The 23981-nt window shown below is 37.0% G+C and overlaps 1 protein-coding gene across 2 annotated transcripts in view; it reads right to left on the bottom strand.

Annotated features, from left to right (window-relative positions):
• The window catches only part of ca10a (carbonic anhydrase Xa), a 234415-nt gene extending 222015 nt beyond the window's left edge, over positions 1 to 12400 (bottom strand). The window contains exons 1-2 of one of the 2 annotated variants that reach the window (XM_015355921.2): positions 12310 to 12400; positions 10852 to 11245 (exon numbers count right to left, since the gene is read on the bottom strand). In XM_015355921.2, coding sequence (XP_015211407.1) covers positions 10852 to 10912 — 61 coding nt within the window. In that variant the 5' untranslated portion in view covers positions 10913 to 11245; positions 12310 to 12400. Of the gene's footprint in view, positions 1 to 10851; positions 11246 to 11345; positions 11413 to 12309 lie in introns of those variants that run through there. The other variant, XM_015355922.1, reaches the window with a different exon arrangement.
• Positions 12401 to 23981: the final 11581 nt, after the last annotated feature.

The raw sequence follows: 23981 nt of genomic DNA, 5'->3' as shown, positions 1-23981 counted from the left end.
ATTGCTATTGCAAAATGCCGAATTTAGATATTGTTGATAGCAAAATCATATTAAATGAAACTGGGGCTCAAGAAAGGAAATGCACAAAACATTACAGGCTGTTCTTGTTTCAATAATATTAAATCCTTGTGAGCCAATGTAAAATTCCCTGACAGAAGCCTTTCAGAGCAGGCTACTGCTTGATGCACACTGCAAAAGACTAGGCTAATGCCCTGTTCATAACTTCTTCAAAAACCTTGTAAAGTTATGTAACTATAAAATGACACAGCATGTTAAACTGTTTATCTTTTGGGGATCCTTAGTGGCTTAGCCAATACAGAGCATGCTGAGTTAGTCTAGACATGGACAGATATAGTCTGAGCTGCACCATTAATTGACTCCCTGAACTGTGACACATGACTGGCAGAGGATGGATGAGCTTGAGTTTGCTAGGGTATCCTCATCTTGCAGTGCAGCTGCAGCCTTGCCATGTTTCCCCTCCAATCAATCCTACTGCTGTTGTATAGATGCACACTGCTGGGGGAGACAGTTCTGACTGTGTATTTCTTGGAAGACAGTAGGAAGGGACCATGCTACAATGGTAAAGACAAATGAAATAACACTCCAAACTGGAGATTGTGGTTTTGGAATAACCTATTCCAGAATATTATTTTTGGAAATTCAGTTTTCTGAAATGAGATTACAGCTGATAACTGGGTCCAGAGTAATATTCATTTGATCTTGCACTATTCCCAGTTTTATAGACCAATGGAGCCATGGTAAGACTGTATATTTCAGATAGTGTTTCAAGAGAAAAACAAACTCACTGCTAATTCAAAGCACAGGAAGGCCTTGCCAATGGACTGAGCGGTACAAAGAGCGTGCGATTCTACAAAATAATACAGCTCATATTTCTACAGTGCGATTTCTTTCCATAAATAAATGCAGAATAATGTAAATAAATAATGTACAAAAACAAAATAAAACAGATATACCTGTACATGTCCATGGAACACTTATATTACTCCCACGTGCCATTGGGAGTGATTTGAAGAATGCTTTAGAGTCCTTAAATCACATACTGTATGAGGATTTGTACACCGTAACTAACTGAATGTTCCCAAGTGTTGGCATAGTGCCACTGGGCAAGGGCTGGCATTAGTTGGCCAGGGCACTCTTCACTTTTCAGGTAACATTAATTATTTTGATCTTGTCAGGCACCCACAAGTGTGCAGTGATATCAGTAAGAGACGTCAGAAAAAGCACTGCTCATACAGTAGCTTTTCTAGTATGTTTCCACCTTCCTGTCAAGTGCTGTGAGTGAGCTTGCAACATGTCAAATGAGAAGGGCATGTTGGAGGTTTCAATGCGTTTGACTCACTCACTAATAGGTACAGGAGAGCTGAGTCTTAAAAAACAATTAGCAAGGCCAAACTGAGTTCATATAAGGTAAGTCTGATGGCACAAGGCGAAGTCTCTTTACACATATATTATGAAGTTAGCTGGCCTACTCATACAAAGCTGTATTGTGAATATAGCTGGGCACAGTGAAATAATGAAACTGGCACAAACAAATAGTGTCATTAATAGCTCCTTCCCATGGCTACAACAGTACACAACGAGGGGAATCTATATCTGTTCACTGTGACTGGTTTGTGATTATGATGGCTTGCACACATCCTCTGGTGAGTATTGGATACATTAGCGCCCTCTGGTGTACACTGTCTTTGCCAGAAGCATTGTGCACCTATGGTGTAGTTTGCATGAGTATCAAATTCTGATGCCCCCTAGTGCACAGTTTTCATGATGGGCCAGATTACTTAATAAGCATGCAATACGTTTGGTCTATGTAGGAATATTAGAAAATCAAATGTCTGTGAAAAAAAAACATTTTTCTCACTGTATTTTCAGTGCTTGCACACAATATTATGCTAATTGCATTTAGAAGCACCAATAATACAGATGAATAATCATAATGACCATGGACCCATCGCTGGTTTTTGAGAGCCGCAGGGTCTTGAGGTAATTGCTCCATCTGAGCACATGGTAGTTAATTCAATCAAATTCTTTCTGCTTAATTGGTCAACCTTAGCATTGTTCCGGGTCTTTAGCCACCAAAGATTCAAAGATCTCTTTATAAAACCAGGAGGAGGATGGCTGTCAAGGACCGGGTTGGGGTGTTAACAATGGAGACATTAGATATCCTAATCATCCAGGGGCAATTCTAATCCGTGGATTAAAATAAAAGTGTCTGAAGCCAAATGAAACTGTGCAATGAAAGTGCCATCTCAATACGAGTACAAACAACGGGTCAGACAGTCTAGGAAACAGAAAATCAGATACTTTGTGACTTTTCTTACATCTCTTTAATCGACACAACAAGAGGAACCAAGTTATTTTGAATAATGTATTGACACCTAAATGATTTTTGCCCTATTTTAGTGACCTGCAAGTAGTGCTAAAAGGCTGTTTCTACGTCCAAGGCTGATATAAGGCTTCCATGATGCAGGATACTGTACAGTATGTCAGTGTGGACTAATATGACATTACAGGACCATTCCCTGGGAAGTTGTCTTCTTCTTGGTTGAAAGAGTTTGTGAAACAGCATTTAGTCCTGACCATAGATATTAAATCTGCACAGTGGTTGTCTGATTTTTTTTTAAGTTCTAAAGAAACAACCACTGAAAACTTGAAAAATACCTGTAACTGCTTTGTAATCAAGACTTCTTGATGACATAACAAAGTGGATGTGTCAATTGCCAGGGGCATCGTTTTTATGTATCCGTTTTCAGAATGGTACAGGCTGCATAGAAGTTGACACGCTGAGAAAGAGAACTTTCTCAGTGTTTTTTTGGGATAGACATCTGTGTGAGCAGGTGTTATACCTACAGTAGCTTCACTTATTTCTGCCAGTAATAAAATCAACAATTTCATTCATAGCATAGTGTTATGCTAGTTTAGAGTACTGGTACTGTATGTCCCGATCTACAACTGTGACTTTCTGTATATAAACTCAAAAAAGGGACTTACATTGAGCTGTTGCACCCCGCTCTTTTTAATAATCAGAGAAGCAGAAGTACACAATGATACATTCACCTTCAAAAGATTACATTTACTGTAAATAAGCAAAATCTGGTTCAGTCAATCTACCAGTTTTTGGACTGCAAGAGGAAACTGGAGCAACCAGCAAAAACCCACACAAACAAGGGAAGAACATACAAACTCCAGGCAGATAGCTCCCCAGGAATTGAACCCTGGGCTCAGCATTACAAGACAGCAATGCTAACCACTGTGCCACCTATTTACAATGTAACATTGGATGCCATTAACCCCATCTAATTTAGCCATTTCATGTAAGAAAGCACGGTTTAAAAGCACATCCACTTAGTTTCCATAGTTCCAAGGTAGTGTTTTGCTGTATTCTCAAGATGGCCACTTGTTTGTCTTTCTCAGTACCTTTGAGGATTTTAAATTATTAATAGGACCCCTTGTGGTCTTCACTGTTCAAGTCTAAAAAGGTTCCTTCAGCCTGCTAGTGTAGTATATTTCCTTAAGAGCCAGAATACACCTGGTTGCTCTTCTCTGGACTGATTTTAAAGCAGCAATTTCTTTTCTATAACTCAGTGAACAAGACTGGATGCTATTCAAAATGACGCCTCACTAGTATATAACAATTCTAGTATAACAGCCCTTGATTTAAATTCTACACCTTTGCTTCTACATCATAATATTGTTTGCCTTTTTATTTCTTCTCTACATTGATTAATAAAATGATGTAAATGCCCCTTTTAGCTCAGCATTTCCCATTTTGCATTTTTTAATACCTGCATGCAATACCCTATACAGTATTTATCTACATTAAACAAAATCTGCCTGATTAACACTGTATAAAAGAAGCTCAAAATGAACATCAAAAGACATGACCATACTCTTCTTGATTAATGAAGATTATTAAGTATGTTGTGCATGTTATCGACATGATGGAAGATGGCCTCCGAGTCAGGTTTCCTAGAGAACGGGATGTGTCACTTCAACAATGAGCCGACTACCATGGTGACTACATGATTACATCATGGAAGGTAAGAGATCACTATTGCAGCCCAAGCCCATCGCACCTGTCTGATTCAACTACAGTATGTAAATGTTTTCAGACTGCAGGGAGTACAGCATTAAGATATCCGGGAAGAACAGCCTATGCATCAGCAGAATGACTGCAGCTCACATAAAAGTGCTCTGTATGCTTCAAGGCAGATTGGGTGTAACGTGTTGACAGCTGAGAGATGAGATTGTGGTCTTTAGAGGGGCAGAGAACATCTAACACGAAGGTAGAAAGAGTAATGGACCCTTTTATTCACTAATAGATTCTGTTTTGCTCTTGACAGACAGACAATGTGCATGGAGACATCATATTGAATGTAATGCTGAATATTAGATTATACAAGCGAACCAGTGAGTTGGTAGAAGTGTGGGGATTTGAGAAGGAAATTCGTTCAATAAGTGAATCCCCTTGGTGCAGGTTGAGGGCAATCTTACTACAGATTGACATTATCAAGGAAGACTATTAGCTCACAGATTTTCTGTTCCTGTAAACCAATCCACAAAAATGCTGATTTTCCAGCAAGGTAACGCCAGACTACATAGTGCTAAAATTACAATGATACAAAATTAAAGAAAAAACAACATTGACATTTTACCACAGCCAGGCTTGACTTCTGACCTGTGCCCAATATAATATCTATGGGAGTAAAACACCAATGCCGTCAACAAGAGACAAGTATCAGCGGCCAAGCTTTGCCAGCTGGTTGAAGCTGTACAGGAAGACTGGCAGACCTTGCCCTAGCATCTTTACAGAGACTGATCAGGTCTGTGCTTCAATCCTGTTTAAACTGTGTCAGTGCTTAAGGAGGTTATACTCAAAACTAATTTTTCATTTTTTTTTAATCATGTTTAATCTCATAATGAAAATTTAGGATTCTCTGTGCTTTTTAAATCTATGTTTAAAATATTTGTGTAAATTGTCTAGACAAAGAGTGTTGGTTTCCTTTAGTGCATGAGTATATTTTTCTTTTAATACACTCCTGATCTGAAATTGACAATTGTTAATCAATTGTGCTCACAGCTACTGTATACCCTTATCCTGTATCAAAACAGGGAATTGAGGGCGGATGTGCACTTATCAGAGTCATTAACCATTTTTCTTCACTGCAAGCACATAACTTACAATTAGCTTTTGAGATAAAGAGCTCTGACAATACAGCTAGCTCAATGGTGCTCAACAAGTAACCAGGGACCCATTTCCCAACACACCAAAGATATCCTGGCCGATTTAATCCCATCCAACACCAGAGGCACTTAGGCAATCCTGGTCAATCTGACATGAATCAGTGTCTTCTGAACTATAGTGCTCAGCTACTAACTTCTCAAATTCTAATGAATAGTTATATTGGCTGCTCATCTCAGGAGCCCCCCAATATATACACATTTTTTAATTAACTTATAAAATATTATTTAACCCTCCACTGAAAATTAGCTTTTGTAAAAATATTCTTTCAGCACAACAGTCTCTCTGCAGTACTAAACTCCATGACCCCATGTCTTTCTTTGTACAATACTCAAACCTACAATGACTACCGACACAAATCTGCTGACTTGCTTGTTTTGCTTATTGACGTACTGTACAGTATGAACTCCATTTTGAAAATAAAAATATCACAAATCACCCATTAAATATGAAAACAAAATAGTGTCACAGTTTATTAGCTGGAAACACCTGCTCTGTATGTTTAATTAAACTATAGCAATTACTTAATAGCTTCGTTAATAAGAGATATCATGATACATTTAGTGATATTTGTCAAGTGTAAGCAATTTTGTTGTGTGAAAGTAAACTAAACTCTACACAGACTTACGTACTATGAACACATACTGTACATTGAACTAGAAGGATGAGTAGCATTTATTTTTGTACTGCCTGTTCCACTTATAAATGACATTAATGGGCTTACAGTAAACACCATACAGATGAAAGCAGGAATCCTGATGTTTGTAATTGTAATTTTTTGTAAATCATACAGGAACTCCTTAGAAAACTAGCAGACCAGGATGGTGAGAATGATAGATCTTATGTGCACAACTGGTTTCACTTCCTGCAGATGTGATGCCTCTGCCATCCCACTGCAGTTGTAAAAGCCAAGGCCAAGAATGTTTCCACTATTAGCAGGGATTACTTCTCTACTGTATACTGTGTCCATTTTGTCTTCTCTTTTTCTGTTACAATTTGAAACAGATTTGCACAAGATAATGCCATTCATGATAGGTTTGTTCGTGAGGTAATAAAAACAAAGACACTCAAAAGCAGTTTGCAAGTATGTTCTAAGGGTTTCAATGCAAATGAGTATACAGTATGTGACTGTTAGGACTATTTCATTTCTTACATCCTTCATATCATATTATATACATTTTGTTTTATTCTTAGGATGTTGTTAGCAAAAAAAGGCCCCTGTAAACCAGATTCTGCAGAATTGGTAAGGGTCTGAACCCCATGTCCCAGAAATGAGAACTTCTAGTTTTAATTCCTGAGCAGCTCATATACTATCAGCTTTTTAAGTTCAGGCTTTCATTTGAAACTCTCATAAAAACAGAATGATTATGGCTCTACAGGACCAAAGTAGAAGACAGCTGTCATAATATGCAGCCATTAAAGAACACACAAACCTACTTTTACTGACTGCCATATCTCAAAATCTATGCAAGGCTCGGACTTGTCAACAGGTTGCTGTTGTACAGTAAGTGGTGTTTCTGTGCAAATAGGTGGTACTCTTCTCTATGGACCAGAATGTCCTTACCAATATTCCATTATGTTAACAGGACACAGTGTTATAGGATGTGCTGTCCTTCAGATATAACATTGAACCTGACTACTTCATTACATTCCCTAGGCACTGTTTGTAAGAGCTGAACTATTAACCCCATTGTCCTGGATAAATTTAATCTCGGGCCTACACAATCAGGAATTCCTGATCGTTCCCCATAATTTAATCAGAAGAGCAATTTCTCTCTTTTCCATTTGATCTACTGTGTGGTGCGCTTGTCTGTGCCTAAGGAATGCTGCACCTCAGGGGTGGATGAAAAGCATCCTATATGTAAAGGGGTTTGAGGGCTTTTGGGATGAAAAAGTCTGTATACAGGTAAATGTAATTTATAATCATGGCTATTAGGTGACAGCAATCTGTTATTGCAAGAGCCACAGCTATTTTTAAACCCCACTTCCCAATTTTGAGTAGCCATATATGAGTCTCTAATCACTACAGAAGAAATGAGGACTATGCACATTCTCCTCCATCTGTCAAACCATCTGACATTTTCTTCCCCCATACTGAAATCCTCAAACTACAGTAACTATCAAACTGAGGTAGTGATGACAGTCTCACTTACACAACATTGTAAGATCTCAAGCATCTGTGGAAAAACACAGGAGGTACTGTTGTACAACAAGCACAGAATACCGAGGCCAAATCCAGCCCACACAAATGGGACTGCTGTTTGGGAGGATATGGGGGGCAGAAGTTTAACCTGGAACCACCAGCCTCCAGACCATAGGACTCAACTTGCTCTCAGAATAAGTGCCTATACTGGCAGAAGAAAGTAGGAAACCCATTTTGTTCTTAATTTTACACAGGATTGGGGAGACATTACTTCACTCTTCATCACATCTATCACAAGGTCCCATTCAGATTTTATGTTGTTGTTTTCAACAAAGAAGAATTATACATAGCAAATATATTTCTCTGCTGTTTATGTGTCAGGAACAAGTCAAGAGAAGAGAGGGAAAATATAATAACTTACAGAAGGTTAGGTTGCACAGGAAACAGATGAACACAAAATATAATGGTATGTCTTGGAAATATCTATAAATTAAAGCCATTTAAGGGAAGTATTAACTCTGCTATCTTTGGTACTGTAGGCTCAGATACAGTACATGTCAGGAAATTCATCCATTCTAACTTCTTTATCCATTACAGGATCACTGGGGACCAAGAATTTATCTTGGCAAGCAATGGTCGCAAGTGGACAGGACTCCAGTCCATCACAGGGCACAAGCAGGCCCAGGCATGCAACCATTCACACCAGGGCCAGATTTCCCACAAGCTCATTAAAATAGCAGTAGGTCTTTGAGCTCTAGGAGGAAACCAGTGCATCCAGAGAAAGCCCATGCAAACATGTGGAGAACAGACAAACTCCACACAAGATAGCACTCTAGGAATTTGAACCAGGTGCCCCAGTACTGCTAACAGCAATACTAACCACTGTGTCACCATGTCACCCAGGTCAAGAAATCACTGGCCTCATAGCAGCAAATGTTTAACACATGTCCTTTAATTTTCTAAAGAATGTCTTCACTTCCTGATTCTACAACATGAAGGTCATAGCAGTAACTTGGAATATGGCCTAAGTTAGTCCCCCTAATTTAAATCAATATGATTACATTACAGTCACAAAAGCATTCAGTATAAGATGGGGGATTGCAAACACCAGGGGAAAACAAAATGTATCATCTTCAGCACCATCATTACTGATAATGCAATTCTGACATATGCAGACCAATACACTCGAGACTTTATTGGAACCAACAAAACTACCACTCCTGATTGCTAATGATCTGGTAGTGCATTGCAGCATTGCCAGACTGGGCATATTGATTGAGCACATGAAATTAAGCCATTGCCTACCGTACAGTATAATTTAGGATTTTATTGATGTGATTTTTTATAATTGAAATAAGATGACTACTCATTTGTTATTCTACCTTAATCTCAGTTTGTAACACTCCAAGGAGCAAACAGAGTGGATTTATTTACTGTAGGTCCTCTCTTCTTTCCTGTTCCCAGCCCACTAAAGAGACTTGTTTCTCTCCAGACTGATTCCTAAACTGCTCGCACAGATCCTATTGCAAAACCTACACTCCCACAGTTTCCCCTGTGCTGCATCATTACAATGCCCTGATCTAACCATTCACCCCCACTAGAAACTACCCACCTTGGAAAGCCTGACAAGCTACATTTAGATTAATCTGTATTATCACGGCAGAGAACAAAGCAGTCACTGGATCCTTCTGCACTGCACAAGCTCAATTAAACCTGAAAAGTGTCTGATGACATAAAGTAATGAGATTAAACAGGTCTGTTCCCTAGCTTTTTCACTCAATGCCACTGTAAAAATTGTATTTTTGGGGAAAAGCTATCCTAAGGTTTTCTGAAGCCATGAAAATGCCCATAATGAATGTTCAGTAATATAACTACTGTATATTGACTTTTTCAGGGAACAGGATGGCATATGGCTCACTGACCACTTGTTCTTTGACGTATTAATGGCAATAGTAATTCAGCAGGCAGGGACTGATTTTTTATGGGCACTTTCATTTGGATTAAAGCAGAAGGGCAGACAAATCCCTAATCCACAACTGTTAGCATGATTCTCTTTTTCAATCCTCTGCACTAAACAGACAGGAAAGCACCAAATACAACATTTTAAGGAAAACAGACCAAAAATAAAATGAAACAAATGTAGTTATATTTACAGAGTTATGCGATTCCTAGTTAATGCTGGGATCTAAACTATGTTATTTTTCCTTGGACATATAAAAATAATAAATTTTAGTGAGCTCATCCACAATTCCAGATTGAATACGGTTTGGTACATCATTGCCATAATCCCTACAGTCATTACAGATTATTACGTGTATTGCTCATAAAGACAAGGAAACTGAACTGTTTGCTCTGCACGTCTACGGGATGAAAATTTAGCACTTGCTCTGGTTTTGGATTTGCAGCAGCCAGGAATAATTCATTCAGCATTCTCAGAATACAAAGGCTATTTTTAAAATTTGGAAATGTAGCTTTCATAACAACAGTTACTAAGAATAACAGCAGGTGTCAAGAGCTAAAACTGTAAAACTGAGATTATAAAATGAAATGAAACGAACTAAGTCATTTACATGGAAATCACAAATATTAACCATACAACATAATTCTGTACATTATTTCTTCACAGAAAAAAACTGAACTAATGTAGATATTTATTATATATTTTCAAAGAGTAAGTTGGTAAAGCACATCGTCTCTAATGTAATTGAGAGAAACAATACGGCATTGTGTTTTGAATACAAAACTATTCAGAAATAACGCTTTAAATCGTAAGGCAAAGATATGGTGTACCTTAAACACAGCTTTCAGAAGAAAATGCAAGTACACTGGGAACAAAAAATGACAACTGAACAATAATTAACAGCTATAATTCCACCTAAGGCAGTAAATGTCATATCAAAACTCTTTAACTTGCTCTTAGTTTGACACTTATGTGCGAGGCTTCCTTGGTGTACTCGCTGAAACCACAAAATATGCGCATGACCGACAATAAATTAGCGCCTGGTAAGCGTTTCTTTTGATGCTAAAGAACATTTGTTTTTACATCACTAACACAAGGCATGACTATTAAAAGTGAGAACACGGTCTATTTCTGGGTTATTGGAAATCGCAATATACTGTACTGTGCTTTAGCCACGTTTTATACTAGAATCCTATATTGGGGCTCAAAATAGGCAATTTAGTATTACACATCGTATAAAATGCATCTAACGCTAGACTTAAAAAAATGAAATTTCCCCTGTGGTGATTTCCTTTTCAATGTGTTTACATGGTCACAAAGCAGTATAAGGCTATTTCCCGTTGTTTAATCCATCGGAGCTACAGCTGATCATCAATTTCCAAAACTTTATTTTGGTTCGTGAATGTTGTTTTTCAACCTTTAGCACGTCGTGCCGATTCGCCCGTTTAGCATCGCATGGCTCTAAGGGTAAACAAAAATACATCTTACCAGATATGCAAACGATGAAATTTGCTTGAAGAATAAAAAATATTTCCCAAAGAATTTCCATTCTCCGCTTTTCATTCCAGGTACATCACGCATTAAAAAGGGGGATCAATTGCACAGTTTAAGTTCTCCCAGCAAACCGCCCGCTTCACTTGTTCCTGACGGTATTTCCCAGCTATGAGCAAACATCGAATTTTATGTCAAAGACATGCAGTTCACCCCCAAATCCTAACAATCCAAGCGACCGGACTCCAAACCAAAGCAAATGAAAATGCAAATATCCGCAGAACAAACAGGAATGATTACTCCTTAATACAAAGAAACAACCCGTTTCCTGCTTTCCCAGCAGATTAGTGATCCTCCCCCTACACCTTCATACTGGCAGGTGTCTTCTATCCTGAAACGAAAGGAGGAAACGAAAAATGAGAGTGAAGGTATTAACTACTAAAACACAACTTCATTTGCAAGCATCCAATTTAGCACGCAGGTCAGCCTACCAGACTCATCTTGACGACGAACTCTATCGGACTGTAGACTGTATTAAACTGCAAGGGGGCGTGCTTCGCTCACACACAGTCGATTTTACCTGGCTGTGTGGGTTTGAATACGTGTTGGAGAGTGCATGACTTCACTGGGCTACAGTATATATGTAATTAAACACAGAAAAAGAGAACGAAGCAGATAAGGAGCAAATGTAAAAGAGGACGAATGAGAAGCTTGCTGGTTGCAGTAGAATAACTTTAAATTTCTCATTAAGCACTTTGCGCCATCGAGTAGAAGGTTTAAATTGTTTTGCAGAACTGGTAATCGAATTAACACATGGAAATATCAAAGCTGCGTTACAAGGAAAATGACAGGACTAGATCATGAATTCATAAAAATCTTCTTTACGGGTCTTACAAAGTGTTGGGTGTTTATAAATTCTCCACGGGTGTTGTTTGTTAAAAATTAACAAAGGGTATGAAATGAAGTCGTTCTTCAAACATGACCACTTCATATAAATATAATAACTGAAGACATGACACCACATACAGTACGAATAACGAGAATAAACCAGAGGCGAGGCTTTCTGGATGAATGGATAGTCACCAGAGCGAGTGCTTTTAAAAGATTAAAACTCAATAGGTAACTTAAAATGCTTTGTTAAAGATGCGTTCACGTTTATCTATTGCACTGGGAAATAAACGATATTTAAAAGAAATGTCTTGTTCCTGGCAAATAACACCTTACTCGGGTTTTTTTTTACCAAACATGTTATTATTCCACGGTGTTCTCAGACCATATACAGCTCCGCAATGTGGTACTGTACAGTATATACATTTTACAACTGCCGGCCTCTGACCCCTTCTGATCTTCAAGACGACACCTCACTCAGGCGACCCACAGTAAAGCAAACGGAGCGAAACGCACTTTGTCTTTGCCCTGTTCAACCCTTTCGATGCGCTGGAGAGCTGCACTTACCGTAAATGAAAAATGTCCCAGAACGAAGGCAACTACGCCGGTGGACTGTTCGTGATACAAAAAAAAAATCGCTTGTTGAAGTGGGGTTTTTTTTAAGACAACAAGATAATGTATTCTTGTATTTTCCTCCAGTTCGATACTGTTGGAGTTGCAGCTTAGCTGCGATCTGCTGCTTTGGGATACCGCTGACTCTGAGCTCCCAGCTGCCAAAGATTAGCAGCTTTAGCGCGCGCGATGCTGCGCGTTCACGCTGTATACGCGCTGTGGATAGAGCCTCGTCTTCTGCTTACTAAACACCCTTAAAGTCTCCAGATCAACACAGGACATTTCCGTCTTCTCCGTAAATTATTCACTGTGCATCCGGAATGACCCCGTTCAGCCTAGACCGTTAACTAAGAAAACGTGGATTTTTTGTTAAACAGAGCCCAGTCCATCTGTCCTACTTCCGCTGACAAAAATAATCTTTCTCTGATGAATCACCCATTACAAGAAGCATTTTGTGATGATGATGATGATAATAATAATAATAATAATAATAATAATAATAATAATAATAATAATAATACACCATTTCCATTAATAATGTACCTTTGGTATATAACACTGGAAATGTAATTTACTTGTATTCTAAAAATATACTGTATATGGTTTATATGATACAATGATAAAACATATTGATGGTAAAATCAGACAAGTGGATTTATTTATGGCCGGAAGCTGGAAAGATGGGTCGGGCTCTTTAAAACAAAAGTTTGGTAAGTTGCTCAACGGAAAATAGGCGCATTCCATGATGCACAGCGAATAACAGCATTCGGCATTAGCGAGAAGGAGGATGTGATGATGATGATTGTTGTTATTGTTTTTACCAGGACTCGGATACTGTTCATACAGCTGTAAATTAATTAACCTATGTAAACCTGGGTTCAGTATCACATGTAACTCTTCTTTTGAGCCTTGTTTTCATGTACAGGTATACACTTTATCGCTGTATCCGTTTAAAACTGCCAGGGGGTATTGTGCGGCACTAATATATAAGTCCATCTTGATTATAATAAACCCTTTTTTTATTTCTAGGTTTTGCGTCATTTTCTGTCATTCAGTGCCTGTGTGACACTAACATGTTTAAATGTGAGAACAGTGTTTTCAGAGTTTTGGGGAAAGGAAAATAGGAGACATCTGAATTTTGCAAACAGGTGTTAGAGAAGCGCAGTATATTTACTGCTTTGGGATTCTACTATATGGAGTGTTGATTATTCTAATTTTACGTCTCCCGGACATGATGATATTTATCTTTCAAGCTGCGTCCTTTTGTAGCAATTATGGAACTCCTGCTCCTCTAAAAAGACATCGGGAGGCACGATTATCGATACGAAATACTGTTCACCTTCCGTCTACAATACCGCACTATCAAAGCATTCCACGAATGGTCCGTTTAAACGAACCCTTTAGTGCTTATATCATAATTAGGAGTTATCGTTACTCAGCAGGATTTTTTTTCTAGGGTTTTTTTCTTGAGTTGTCCGATTTGCGCTCCCGAACTGTTTCGGGCAGCAAAGCCCAGAGTTGAATGTGATTTTATAAACAGATTTTATAGACTCACATGAAACGTAATGCACTGTATGGTAAAAAAGCTGCGTTGCTCTGTTGCATATCTATTGAGGCGTTTTGTGTGGTATTCAGGGTGCGTGAGAACGACAGGAACAATAGAAGGTACTGTAAATACATGTTCATAGTAGCCCACAATGCTACCGGTTCAAAGCAATATAAAGGTTTTTAGCTAGTTGTTCCCGAAGTTATCATCCAGCTACAGAGATGCAGCCGGTATGGATGCACTTTCAACTCATGCCAAGACACATAAACATTTTATACTACAATTATGTTATAATAACGATCATTTCGTTTTATTTATACCTCTAATATCGAACGTTTGTTCCATTCAACATGCTTTCGTAACATTTTTTGTCATCCGTTTGATGACGAAAGAATTCGTTTCAGGCCAGGGTTACTGTACAGTAGCTCTCGTTTTGCTTGCATGGATATAAAATTAAATTAAAACTCTTTTGTTTTACTGATTGGACGTACATGAGCGACTGCGTAAAGTTCTATAGGAATTTTAACTGCTGTATTTAAAGAACAAAATACAATGGGGAAAAGAGGAAGAAGAAAGTCAGCGGCATTAAAAAATAATCAAGTGTCGTCAGCACAGTACTTAATGTCTTACTACTTTATGCAGTCCACACAAACGTAAACAGTGGTGCTCGAGAGAGAAAAAACGAGAGCAATCTGAATAATCAGCCAAACTGACTACAGTACGTACGTTTTTTGGTTAAAAACAACGAAGAGGTCGAGCTTGAAACTTGGTAAACCTGGCTCACCGCTTCTGACAGACGGTGCTGCTCTCAAGTGCGGAAAGGGAGGAGCAGGCGCAACACACCGCGATGATGAATTCTCCACACCAGTCTCGTACTGTAGATCTCCTGCATCCCTAGGCAGTGAACAAGGGTCACGTGAAGCTTATCTGCCTGACAGACGACATTTTACTGAAAATATAGCAGATGAGCAAATAAAGCAGTACTTTATATCATATCAAGGGGCTCTTGACATTTGCCCAAAGCGTTATTGTACTGCTTTAAGTAGAGTCCAATGTTTAAGTTCTGCATCCAGGTAATGTCTGTGTTCCCCCAAATCTTCTTTGTCAGTTAGGCTTTCATGGGTCCTCCTGACTATAGCTTATAAATACCCCTCCCTTGGGGAACAGTCAGAAATGAACAGCTTTGGGGGTGATTAGCAAACTGTATGCAGATGGCCAGGTATCATGGACCTTTGTCTCCTCTTTGTTGTCTTCCTATGACAGCACAATGTCAGGGTAGTGGGGCACAGAAACATTTTTGCTCCTGATCCCTGATAGTCAAGTTCCACCACTGCAACCCACTATTTAATAATAAAACAAAGGTATTAAATTCATCAACAAGGCTGGGTAGCTTGTTCAAGCATTTGTGTAAAAAAGTGCCCACTGTTATCAATTTGACATGCATTTAAAAGGAATTAACTTGCTTTTCAGTGCTTTCCAAAAAAGATCTTCCTTATTTCATAAGAACATGTAGAGTCCAATGGATTGAGTTTGTCAAAGTCTGTGAGAAGTTTGAATATTTTTAGATACTGCTATTATTTGGAAAATGTTCAAGACTAACTAGTACATGTAACTGTCAAGGTGTACTGTACCTTGTCATATTCATACATCACTCAAAATTTCCCCCTAGAAAATGTCATTTTATAAAACCAATTCAGAATGACATCATAATCGGGATCTGAGAGGAAACGATTATATTTATTTGTACAATTAGTTTTGAATGGGATGTGAGGTAGTGCTAAGAGATTTACTGGACATTAAAAATAATTTAAGATATTGGCTCTGTTGATTATTGCATCTTATACATTATATTGTAATTGTATACTGTAATTGTAATGTGATATGACAATATTTCCCCATAATTTAAATATTGCTGCCAATAGTAGAATTCAGATGCCTGACTACAATGAAATAGGAACACAATGTTTCAGCTGTGGAGCCTTCTTCGTGTGTGTTTTTTGCCTTTTCTCTTTCCAGCATGGAATAAACCTTTACTTGTTCCTTTGCAGCCTACACATGCTGACGCAGCTACTGTACCTACTTGAACTACAGTGAAATAGGTCTATCTGATCCCTGAGCTTATTCACTCAGAGCTGGACATTCCCTGAAGATCCAACATTCAGCTAGTCTTATAGGTCAACTGTTTCTAAAGATTGACAGCACATGAATATTTAAGAATTTAGTGAGTAGTGAGCTCAATTAAAAGAACTCTTAAGTGTATTGAGATTTTTTTCCCAAATGATCTGTAAATCGCTTAATTTAACAAATTACCTGTTTAATTGATCAGAATGAAAGTGTTCTAGAGCTTCTGAAATTGATTTAGGTCGTAAAATAAGGAGACTATTGAATCAAATAAGAATCAGATCCTGACACCAGCTGGCTATGCAACCAAATAATACAGATGAATAATTTCACACCGTACAGTTGGGGAATACTGAGTACAAATACTAATATTTAATAACAATAAATAATTATTCAACATACAGTATATAACAGTTACACTATAAATAGATATTTACAATTCTGTGTATTCCAGGGCTTTATTTTCTACACAGAAGTCTACCCGTAGACTCCAAATGCTAAACATTTTATGAAGCAAAGAGGGGAACCCACATCCTGTTAAATAAAATGGATCTTAACCAGGACCTAACCTCCTTCTTTAATTCACAAGAGACGTTATTAGCCTCAGGATTCCACAATATAAGAAATCAGAATTTCCTCAGTCTCAGAGTCCAGTACTCCTTCAGTGTTTAGTCAAACTAGGCAGCATCTAGTTTCAAGTCTGAAGAAAGAGACACTCATGTCTCAGGCATCTGATAATGATTCTGTCATTGATTTATCTTCCCTGTCTAGTTGGTTCCTCTTTTATCCTCATGAAGACTGGTATAATGACCTTAATAGGAATCGTCCAGTTACTGTTGAATATTGTCATCAGTAATTGCTGACAATATTCTTAATTACTGCTATTAGGTATTAATATAGCCGATGTAATGATATTAAAGTGTCTTCTTTTAGCGTGACTTAATTATTAGGAACACTCCTCTGATCATCTGTCTCATGTGAAAAAAAAACAACCTCTGTAAATCTAGCGAAACAGTAGCCATTGTTTCAAACTCTTAGAATTATGACAATTTGCTGTAAACTACAAATGTTTAGCTAAACATAATTTAATAAGCTTAATTTATTGGTGAAAAACCATTTTTCAACAAACACTTTTCAAATGAAGGGTGTCAGTACCTAGGACTGTTGATTGTGGTCTTGTAAACACTATTCAGTTTAACAGCTTTACAATGAGCAAAGGGTTTGATTGAAATTGATCTGATCTCAAGGGGCATGCCAACATCAATTAAAAATGTGCTTCCTAAAATTAGAACCCACCACAGAATCCAATTACTCCAAAGGAATCAAATTTTTTGATAAAAAACAGATAACAAAGCTTTGAATAATCCAGGTATCTATTAATAACTGTATATTGTATATAGAATTAATATTTTAAGAGGGCCACCACAAGATACTTAAGCAAAACCGTTCAGAAGACTAGGCCTGTTTTTTTACATTAATTCTCTGGATACACGGTGACCTTGGAGACCAGAAAACAAAGGTGTTACGTTATGGTGTTACTGCAGTATGAGCCCCATTTCTTCATGCATTAAAATCATGAGATTGCATTTGAATGACTCCCCTGAGTAAGATGTGCTTTACAGTGTCTATTTTTATATACAAATAATCAGGAATTGTTAGCTGTAACACAAGGTGATGTGCATGAGCTACAGGAGAAATATTTGTGTTAGGTTATCTTCTTCAGTGCTTACAGTAAAGATATTTTTTTTCTTTTGCAGGTACTGTGCACGGTAAAGGTTGAATATTGTATTTTGCACATTGTTTGAACAGCATCAAAATATGAGTCATTTGCCCTAAACTACCGAATCCTCCTATGCAATTTCAATAGAGCTTTACACACTATGGGGAACACATTAGTCAATCATTTACTGCTGGCTTGATTACTTTTACTATTCAGAAACATGGACAGTAGGAATTACTAAATAAATAGTAGTAACACAGAGTGCAACAGACTCCATGGCAGTTAGTATTGCTCTCTTGGTCCTGGGTTTGCTTCCAGTCTAGGTTGCCTTCTGAGTGGAGTTTGCATGTTTATGTGTTTTTTCCAGGTTCCCTATTTGCCTCCTCTTTTTAACTCTGTTTCTTTTCCAAGAGTATGGCTAACCTTCTACCTTTCTTCAGCTATTTGTGCTAAACTAGTTGTTCTGCTTTTTACCTTTGGATTATCTTTTTCTTCAGTATATTATTTAAATTTTCACTGCCTCATCACATTGGCTTGAGGAGTGCTACATCATGCCACATCTGTAGTGGTACATGTAAATTGACTTAATGAGCCAAGTGCAATATTAAGGAGAAATTCTGTTCTATTGTCTCAGGGTAGTTGTGTGTCTTCAAGACGAAAAGTGTGAGAATTAAAAGTGTGAGAGCTCAGAACTTTAACATCATGGGAGAGCAGATACTGTACTGTAGTACTGGCTGAAACAGGAAAGCATCTGCATATTACTAAATAATTCCTGGAATTTGCATTTTCTATTAATTTATTTTTTTCTCAACTTGAGCATATGGCAGGACCTGCTGTGAAACACTAAATTCAATTTTCCAAGTAAGCAATCTCTAACTATTTTAAAAATAAAATTTCTATCCTTCCTCAGCAAATATCTTGGTTATATATTACTCATTGCGTTACTTTTATCAGTTCTTCAGCAGCCTTCTGGAGCTTTGTGTGTAACCTAACTTGCTTAGTTTCTAAATTTTACTCTTAAAACATCAGATCTTAGCCAAAGTCTCAGTATAAAATATTGTTTTGCCACATTTAAGAAATTGATGGAATCATTCAAGACACATTCCTTAATCGACATGAATTATACTGAGCAGTCATGTAATCAGAGGGGCAATAAAATTGATTTATTCCCAATGTTAATTGGCTTCAATTATATTTGTTTGGCTTTTTCTAAATGCTAATGATTTCATTGGTAAAATTGGAATGCGTGTGCTTTTTATTTTTATTTTGTTTACAAAGTCCTATTATATATGTGTTCCCTTATTATGTTATATCAATCCATATTTAATAACTGGTTAGTCTGCTTAGAAAGCTGATGTGATGCTGGTTAATTGTGAGATACACAGACACAAACAGGGAGCAATCTGGAGAAGCCACCTAACATTGACAACATGAGTGAAACCACAAGAGGACAGCAGGATGAAACCACAGCACCTGGAGAAATTCCACATGGACACGAGGACAACCTGCAAAGTCCACACAGAAGCAGCCTAGGGCTTGAACTCAAGCCCCAAGAACTGTAAAACAGCAGTGGTGACTGCCATGCCATGCACATACTCACTGCAAAGTCAATTAACGTACCGTACAAGTATGTCTTTGGACTGTAAGAAGAAACCAGAGCATCCGGAGGAAACCCATACAAACACAGAGAGAACATACAAACTCCACAAAGATAGCAACTCATGACCAGAATTAATCCCACAGCCCCAGTGCAGTGAGGCAGCAATGCTAATTATTGTGGCACCATGCCACCCTATATTAAGATGGAATCCATAATTTCAATAATATGCAGTTGAAATGTAGAGAGAGATTGCTAGCACTTTTTGATATATGGATGACTGCAACTGTAACAAAATGAGGGTATTTGTATGGGTTAACCTAGATTCTTAAATCTACTATAAAACAAGTATATTTTTTTCTGCAATTGTTATGCCATGATAGTCATAATAAAACCTTGTTGAAAATAAAGTGCCATGAGGCATTTATAATCCAAATCTCTGCACTAACTATGGTGTGTAATAAAATTGAGATTTTGATTTTGCATTTGATAATTATGAGACAGAGCTCCTTAAAACGTAAAAGCCAACTGATTCTCAAGGGTGATACTGAGGGAATAAAATGTTATGGAGTGGATACCCAGAAGCTATATTAAAGAGGTGTTTTTATAGCAGTAGTTGATTATTCTCTTCACTGTGTTTAAAACGAGTGCTTCATCTTTATGTTTGCTGGAGCTACAGGCAAAATAGAACTTTCAGCATTTTCTTTCAGGACTTTCATTCTTCCTAGAATTAAAAAAAGTCAAGTTAGAAAATTGCAGAACCCTATTCAGACTGTTCCTGCATAAAACAATTAAAATGTACTATGAAATCCATATTGGTAGTCCAGTGATTCAATTTTATATTTACAATACGTTTATATGACATTAGAACAATAATGAAAGCTAGAAAAATGTCATGCTGTGTCTGTGACTTTAATCAGCTGTATTTATAATCATGTTTAAAAATTCAATTTTAATCCCTGTGAAAAATCACAAAGAGCATGTATCATTGAAAAGTGCTCAGATGTGTAAAAGTGCATCCTTAGTCTCAAACGAATATCATACACACACAGGGTGGAGTGACAGAATCTCTTCAGGCATTAATGGAGGACGTGGCAATAGGATTTGATTCAAAACCAGTCCAAGACATTACCTCAACCTCAACAACTGGACATTGACTCAGGATTCAAGTAGAAGTTGAGAGATGACGCATGTTATAGTGAAAATATGAGACACTTTTTTATTGGAGGGGGGCTGGTCACGGTAAATTCTTGATATTGATAGTCTCTGAAGAGCCATCTGGATGAGATTTTGGGAATGGTTAGCTACCAGAAATCAAATAAATAAGATGGACAAAATGGCTCCCCTTTGTAAGTAACCATTTTTATAGTCTTGTGTTATCAAACAAATATAGAGGAAAAACAAATCAAAACATTTTGGAATACAAGAAATGAAAATGTAGGATGAGAATAAAAGATAAAGGTAGATTAACCAGAGTTACATTCTAGATCTCTCTTTTGGAGATTATTGAAAGACATTCAGTACTTGTAGTACTTGAAGTGTCACAGTGCTACACAGTACCTGAAGAGCTGGTATGCTCATAAGGGAAAAGATTGAAGAAAAATACACAGAATATCAAGTTATAATAATTTTGATAATTGGGTTCAGATGTAATTTAATTTGCTGTTTTAAAATGAGAGGCTTAGATCAGGTTTAAGAATGCCTCTACACCCTTAATGAGAGTTAGATTGGTGAAATCTTTGCACTAAACTAGTCAGGAAATCAAACACATTTTAATGAATAGTAAAACCCTTTATTTATTCTATTGAGAACCCTTCCTACTGTGTGTGAGTAATCCTTAAAATCGATAATCCATTGTACTGATGTATTAGGCAGATGTAAAGAACAGTAAGCCCAGACAGTAGTGTAGGGGAGACAGAATAAACAAGTGATCATTACACATCACATCTGGCCACTCGGCTGATAAATGGGAGGTGTTCAAAGTGTTTACCACCTCACCCACTTTCTTTTCAATCAGGGTGAAAGTGTTTGGCAAACTGGTCACATCAATTTGGTATGCCACAAACTTTCATATGTACTGTATAAAATGCATCTGTCAGAACATACAGTACTTACAAGAACAGCGAAGTTCTGAAAAGCACAAAACAAAAGAGATGTTCAATTACTTCCTCTACTAGTGAAAAATCCTAAGCAGCTGATTTGTTTTACTAAGATTGATTACTGTTATATTTAGGCTTATGAGATTCTAGGTGACTTTACAAAGCAAGACCTTCATTAGTAATTTATGAAACTTTTATTAAGGATAAATAATAACAATATTAGGACTCCATAATTCTCCTTAAACTTTCTACATTATTCTATTATTATTTATATAATAATAAGAAGAATAAGAATAACAATAACAACAACAATAATAATAATAATAATAATAACAATAATAATAATTTATATTATTGATGTTTAAACAGTTAACATGCATTCAGAAATCTTTCCAGAATTGTAATTCCTTTACATGGAACACATTGAGTATCTACAGTACAGTATATGCATAATAATATATTTTGTAACAGAAAAAAACATTTCCCATTTTCACAAAGGGTAAGTTAGAAAACAGCAATGTGAAAATGTGAAGGCTGGTGAATTTTTTTAAAGTAAAAAATAAATGAAAGCATCTTTGGAAAGAATTTACAGGTTTACAAAGACTTGCAATTGATTGACAAATAAATCATCATTTTTTTATTTCACCTGGTATGTCAAGTAAGAGCAAATTCTCATTTATGATGACAAACTGGAGACCCATTTATACAGTTGGAACAATTACTGGAGATATTTGAGGAAAGTAACTTGCAACAGCAGTCTCACACCTGGGATTTGAACTCATGACCCATCAGTCTACAGTTCTTCTGTAACTACTTCTGTATGTCTTAAAACCGAAAGAACAGCTTTCATTCAAGATAGTATCACCAACAAGCATTTCGTGGTATTTCTAACTATATATAGAAGGTTTCTGTCCAAAGAAGATAAAGAGCACTTTTTGGAAAAAAGATATCTCATAGTAGGAAGCATGGTGGCACAGTGGTTATCATTGCTGCCTCATGGATCTGGAGCCCAGGTTTCAGCTCTGGACGGGGTGCTACCTGCATGGAGTTGACATGTTCTCTCCATGTTTGTGTGCGTTTCTTCTGGTTGATCTGGTTTCCTCCCATAAAACAAAGACTGGTAGGTTAAATGGCTTCCTGGAAAACTGGCACTCGTCTTAGTGTGCTTGTGTTTGTGTCTGTTTGTTTCCTGCGATGGGCTGGAGTCCTGTCCAGAGTGTATCCAGCCTTGCATCCTTTAGTCACTGGGACAGGCTGCGGCTATTCTGTGACGCTGCATTGGATAAAGCACTTAGAAAATAGATGGATGGATATTCCAGAATATTCTGCAACTTGCTATGAACAATGAAGAAAACGTTTTTATACACTCTGATTAGAATGTAGCACAAAACATGGATGTACATACTGTATATATCATGATAAATGTATATGTAATTTTTAAGCAACGTGGTGTGAAATACAAACATTGCAATAATTTAATAACATCTTTCATTGTATAAAGCCAGGACTTTATTTATGTGCAAGAGTGATCCAAACTATTAAACCCTATTACTTCTACAGGTGTATAGTTGAGGTCCATGTAAACTCATTCAGTAATTACCCAGTAAATTTATATAAATAGTCAATAGCCTAATTATATAGACAGCGAAAAGAAATAAGAAAGAAGAAATAATACAATTTTCTTCAGATGTGACATTCCATCTGAGGCTTTAGAATTGGAAGACAAATAAAATGGATTACAGAAGCAAAGCCACCCAATTAAAATAGAAAATAAGGAAAACTGGAAGTACAAAGGATCATAGAAGAAGAAACAAAAAGAATGGAAGGATGCAGATGATGACCATGCCACACCATATTAACATGATATATTGAACGATAGCTGATATATTGCTGATGTATTGAATCATTTAGATCTTCATGAATTACATCATCAAGTATTTCAAGACAGCAGTCGTGTCAGGTTCTTTAGAATGCCTTCTTCAATAGTATTAATGTGGGACAGAAAAAAACTCGTAGTACAATACTTTTTTCTTATCACCTTGCCTTGTTCTTTCATTATGGATTCCAAATGGGCATGATTATAGTGTGGTAAACACTACTTTCTAATAACATGTTAATCTAATTAAGCTGTTCAGTAAAAGCAAGAACCATCCTTCTATAAATTCCACTTTTTACGTGTATCAGGTCACAACAAAAAATGGGATTTAGCCAGTTTCCTACAGTGTGTTTTGATAGTTAGTATGGACTGGGAAATAGAATAGAGAAGGCTAATTTGTTCATTAACCTTAACCTGAACACATCAGAGTCCTTTGGAATACACTTGTTTTATGGCCATATGAAATTAAATGAGTTGAAAAAGCAGATTCAGAAAGTGCTGTGTTGAAAGAAAGCAGAAACAGAATATGTGCATCTGAGAATTATGAATGGCAATATGATTGCTCATATTTTTGTTATTAAAATATATATGTTATTAACTTCATTACAGTGTAATTAAAGTGAAGAGGAATGGTACTGGATCTTAATGCTAATTTCTGTTTACTAGTT

The sequence above is a fragment of the Lepisosteus oculatus genome, chromosome 9 (genome assembly GCF_040954835.1).
Source record: "Lepisosteus oculatus isolate fLepOcu1 chromosome 9, fLepOcu1.hap2, whole genome shotgun sequence".
Classification (NCBI taxonomy): Eukaryota; Metazoa; Chordata; class Actinopteri; order Semionotiformes; family Lepisosteidae; genus Lepisosteus; species Lepisosteus oculatus.
This window is presented reverse-complemented; position numbering and strand designations above follow the sequence as displayed.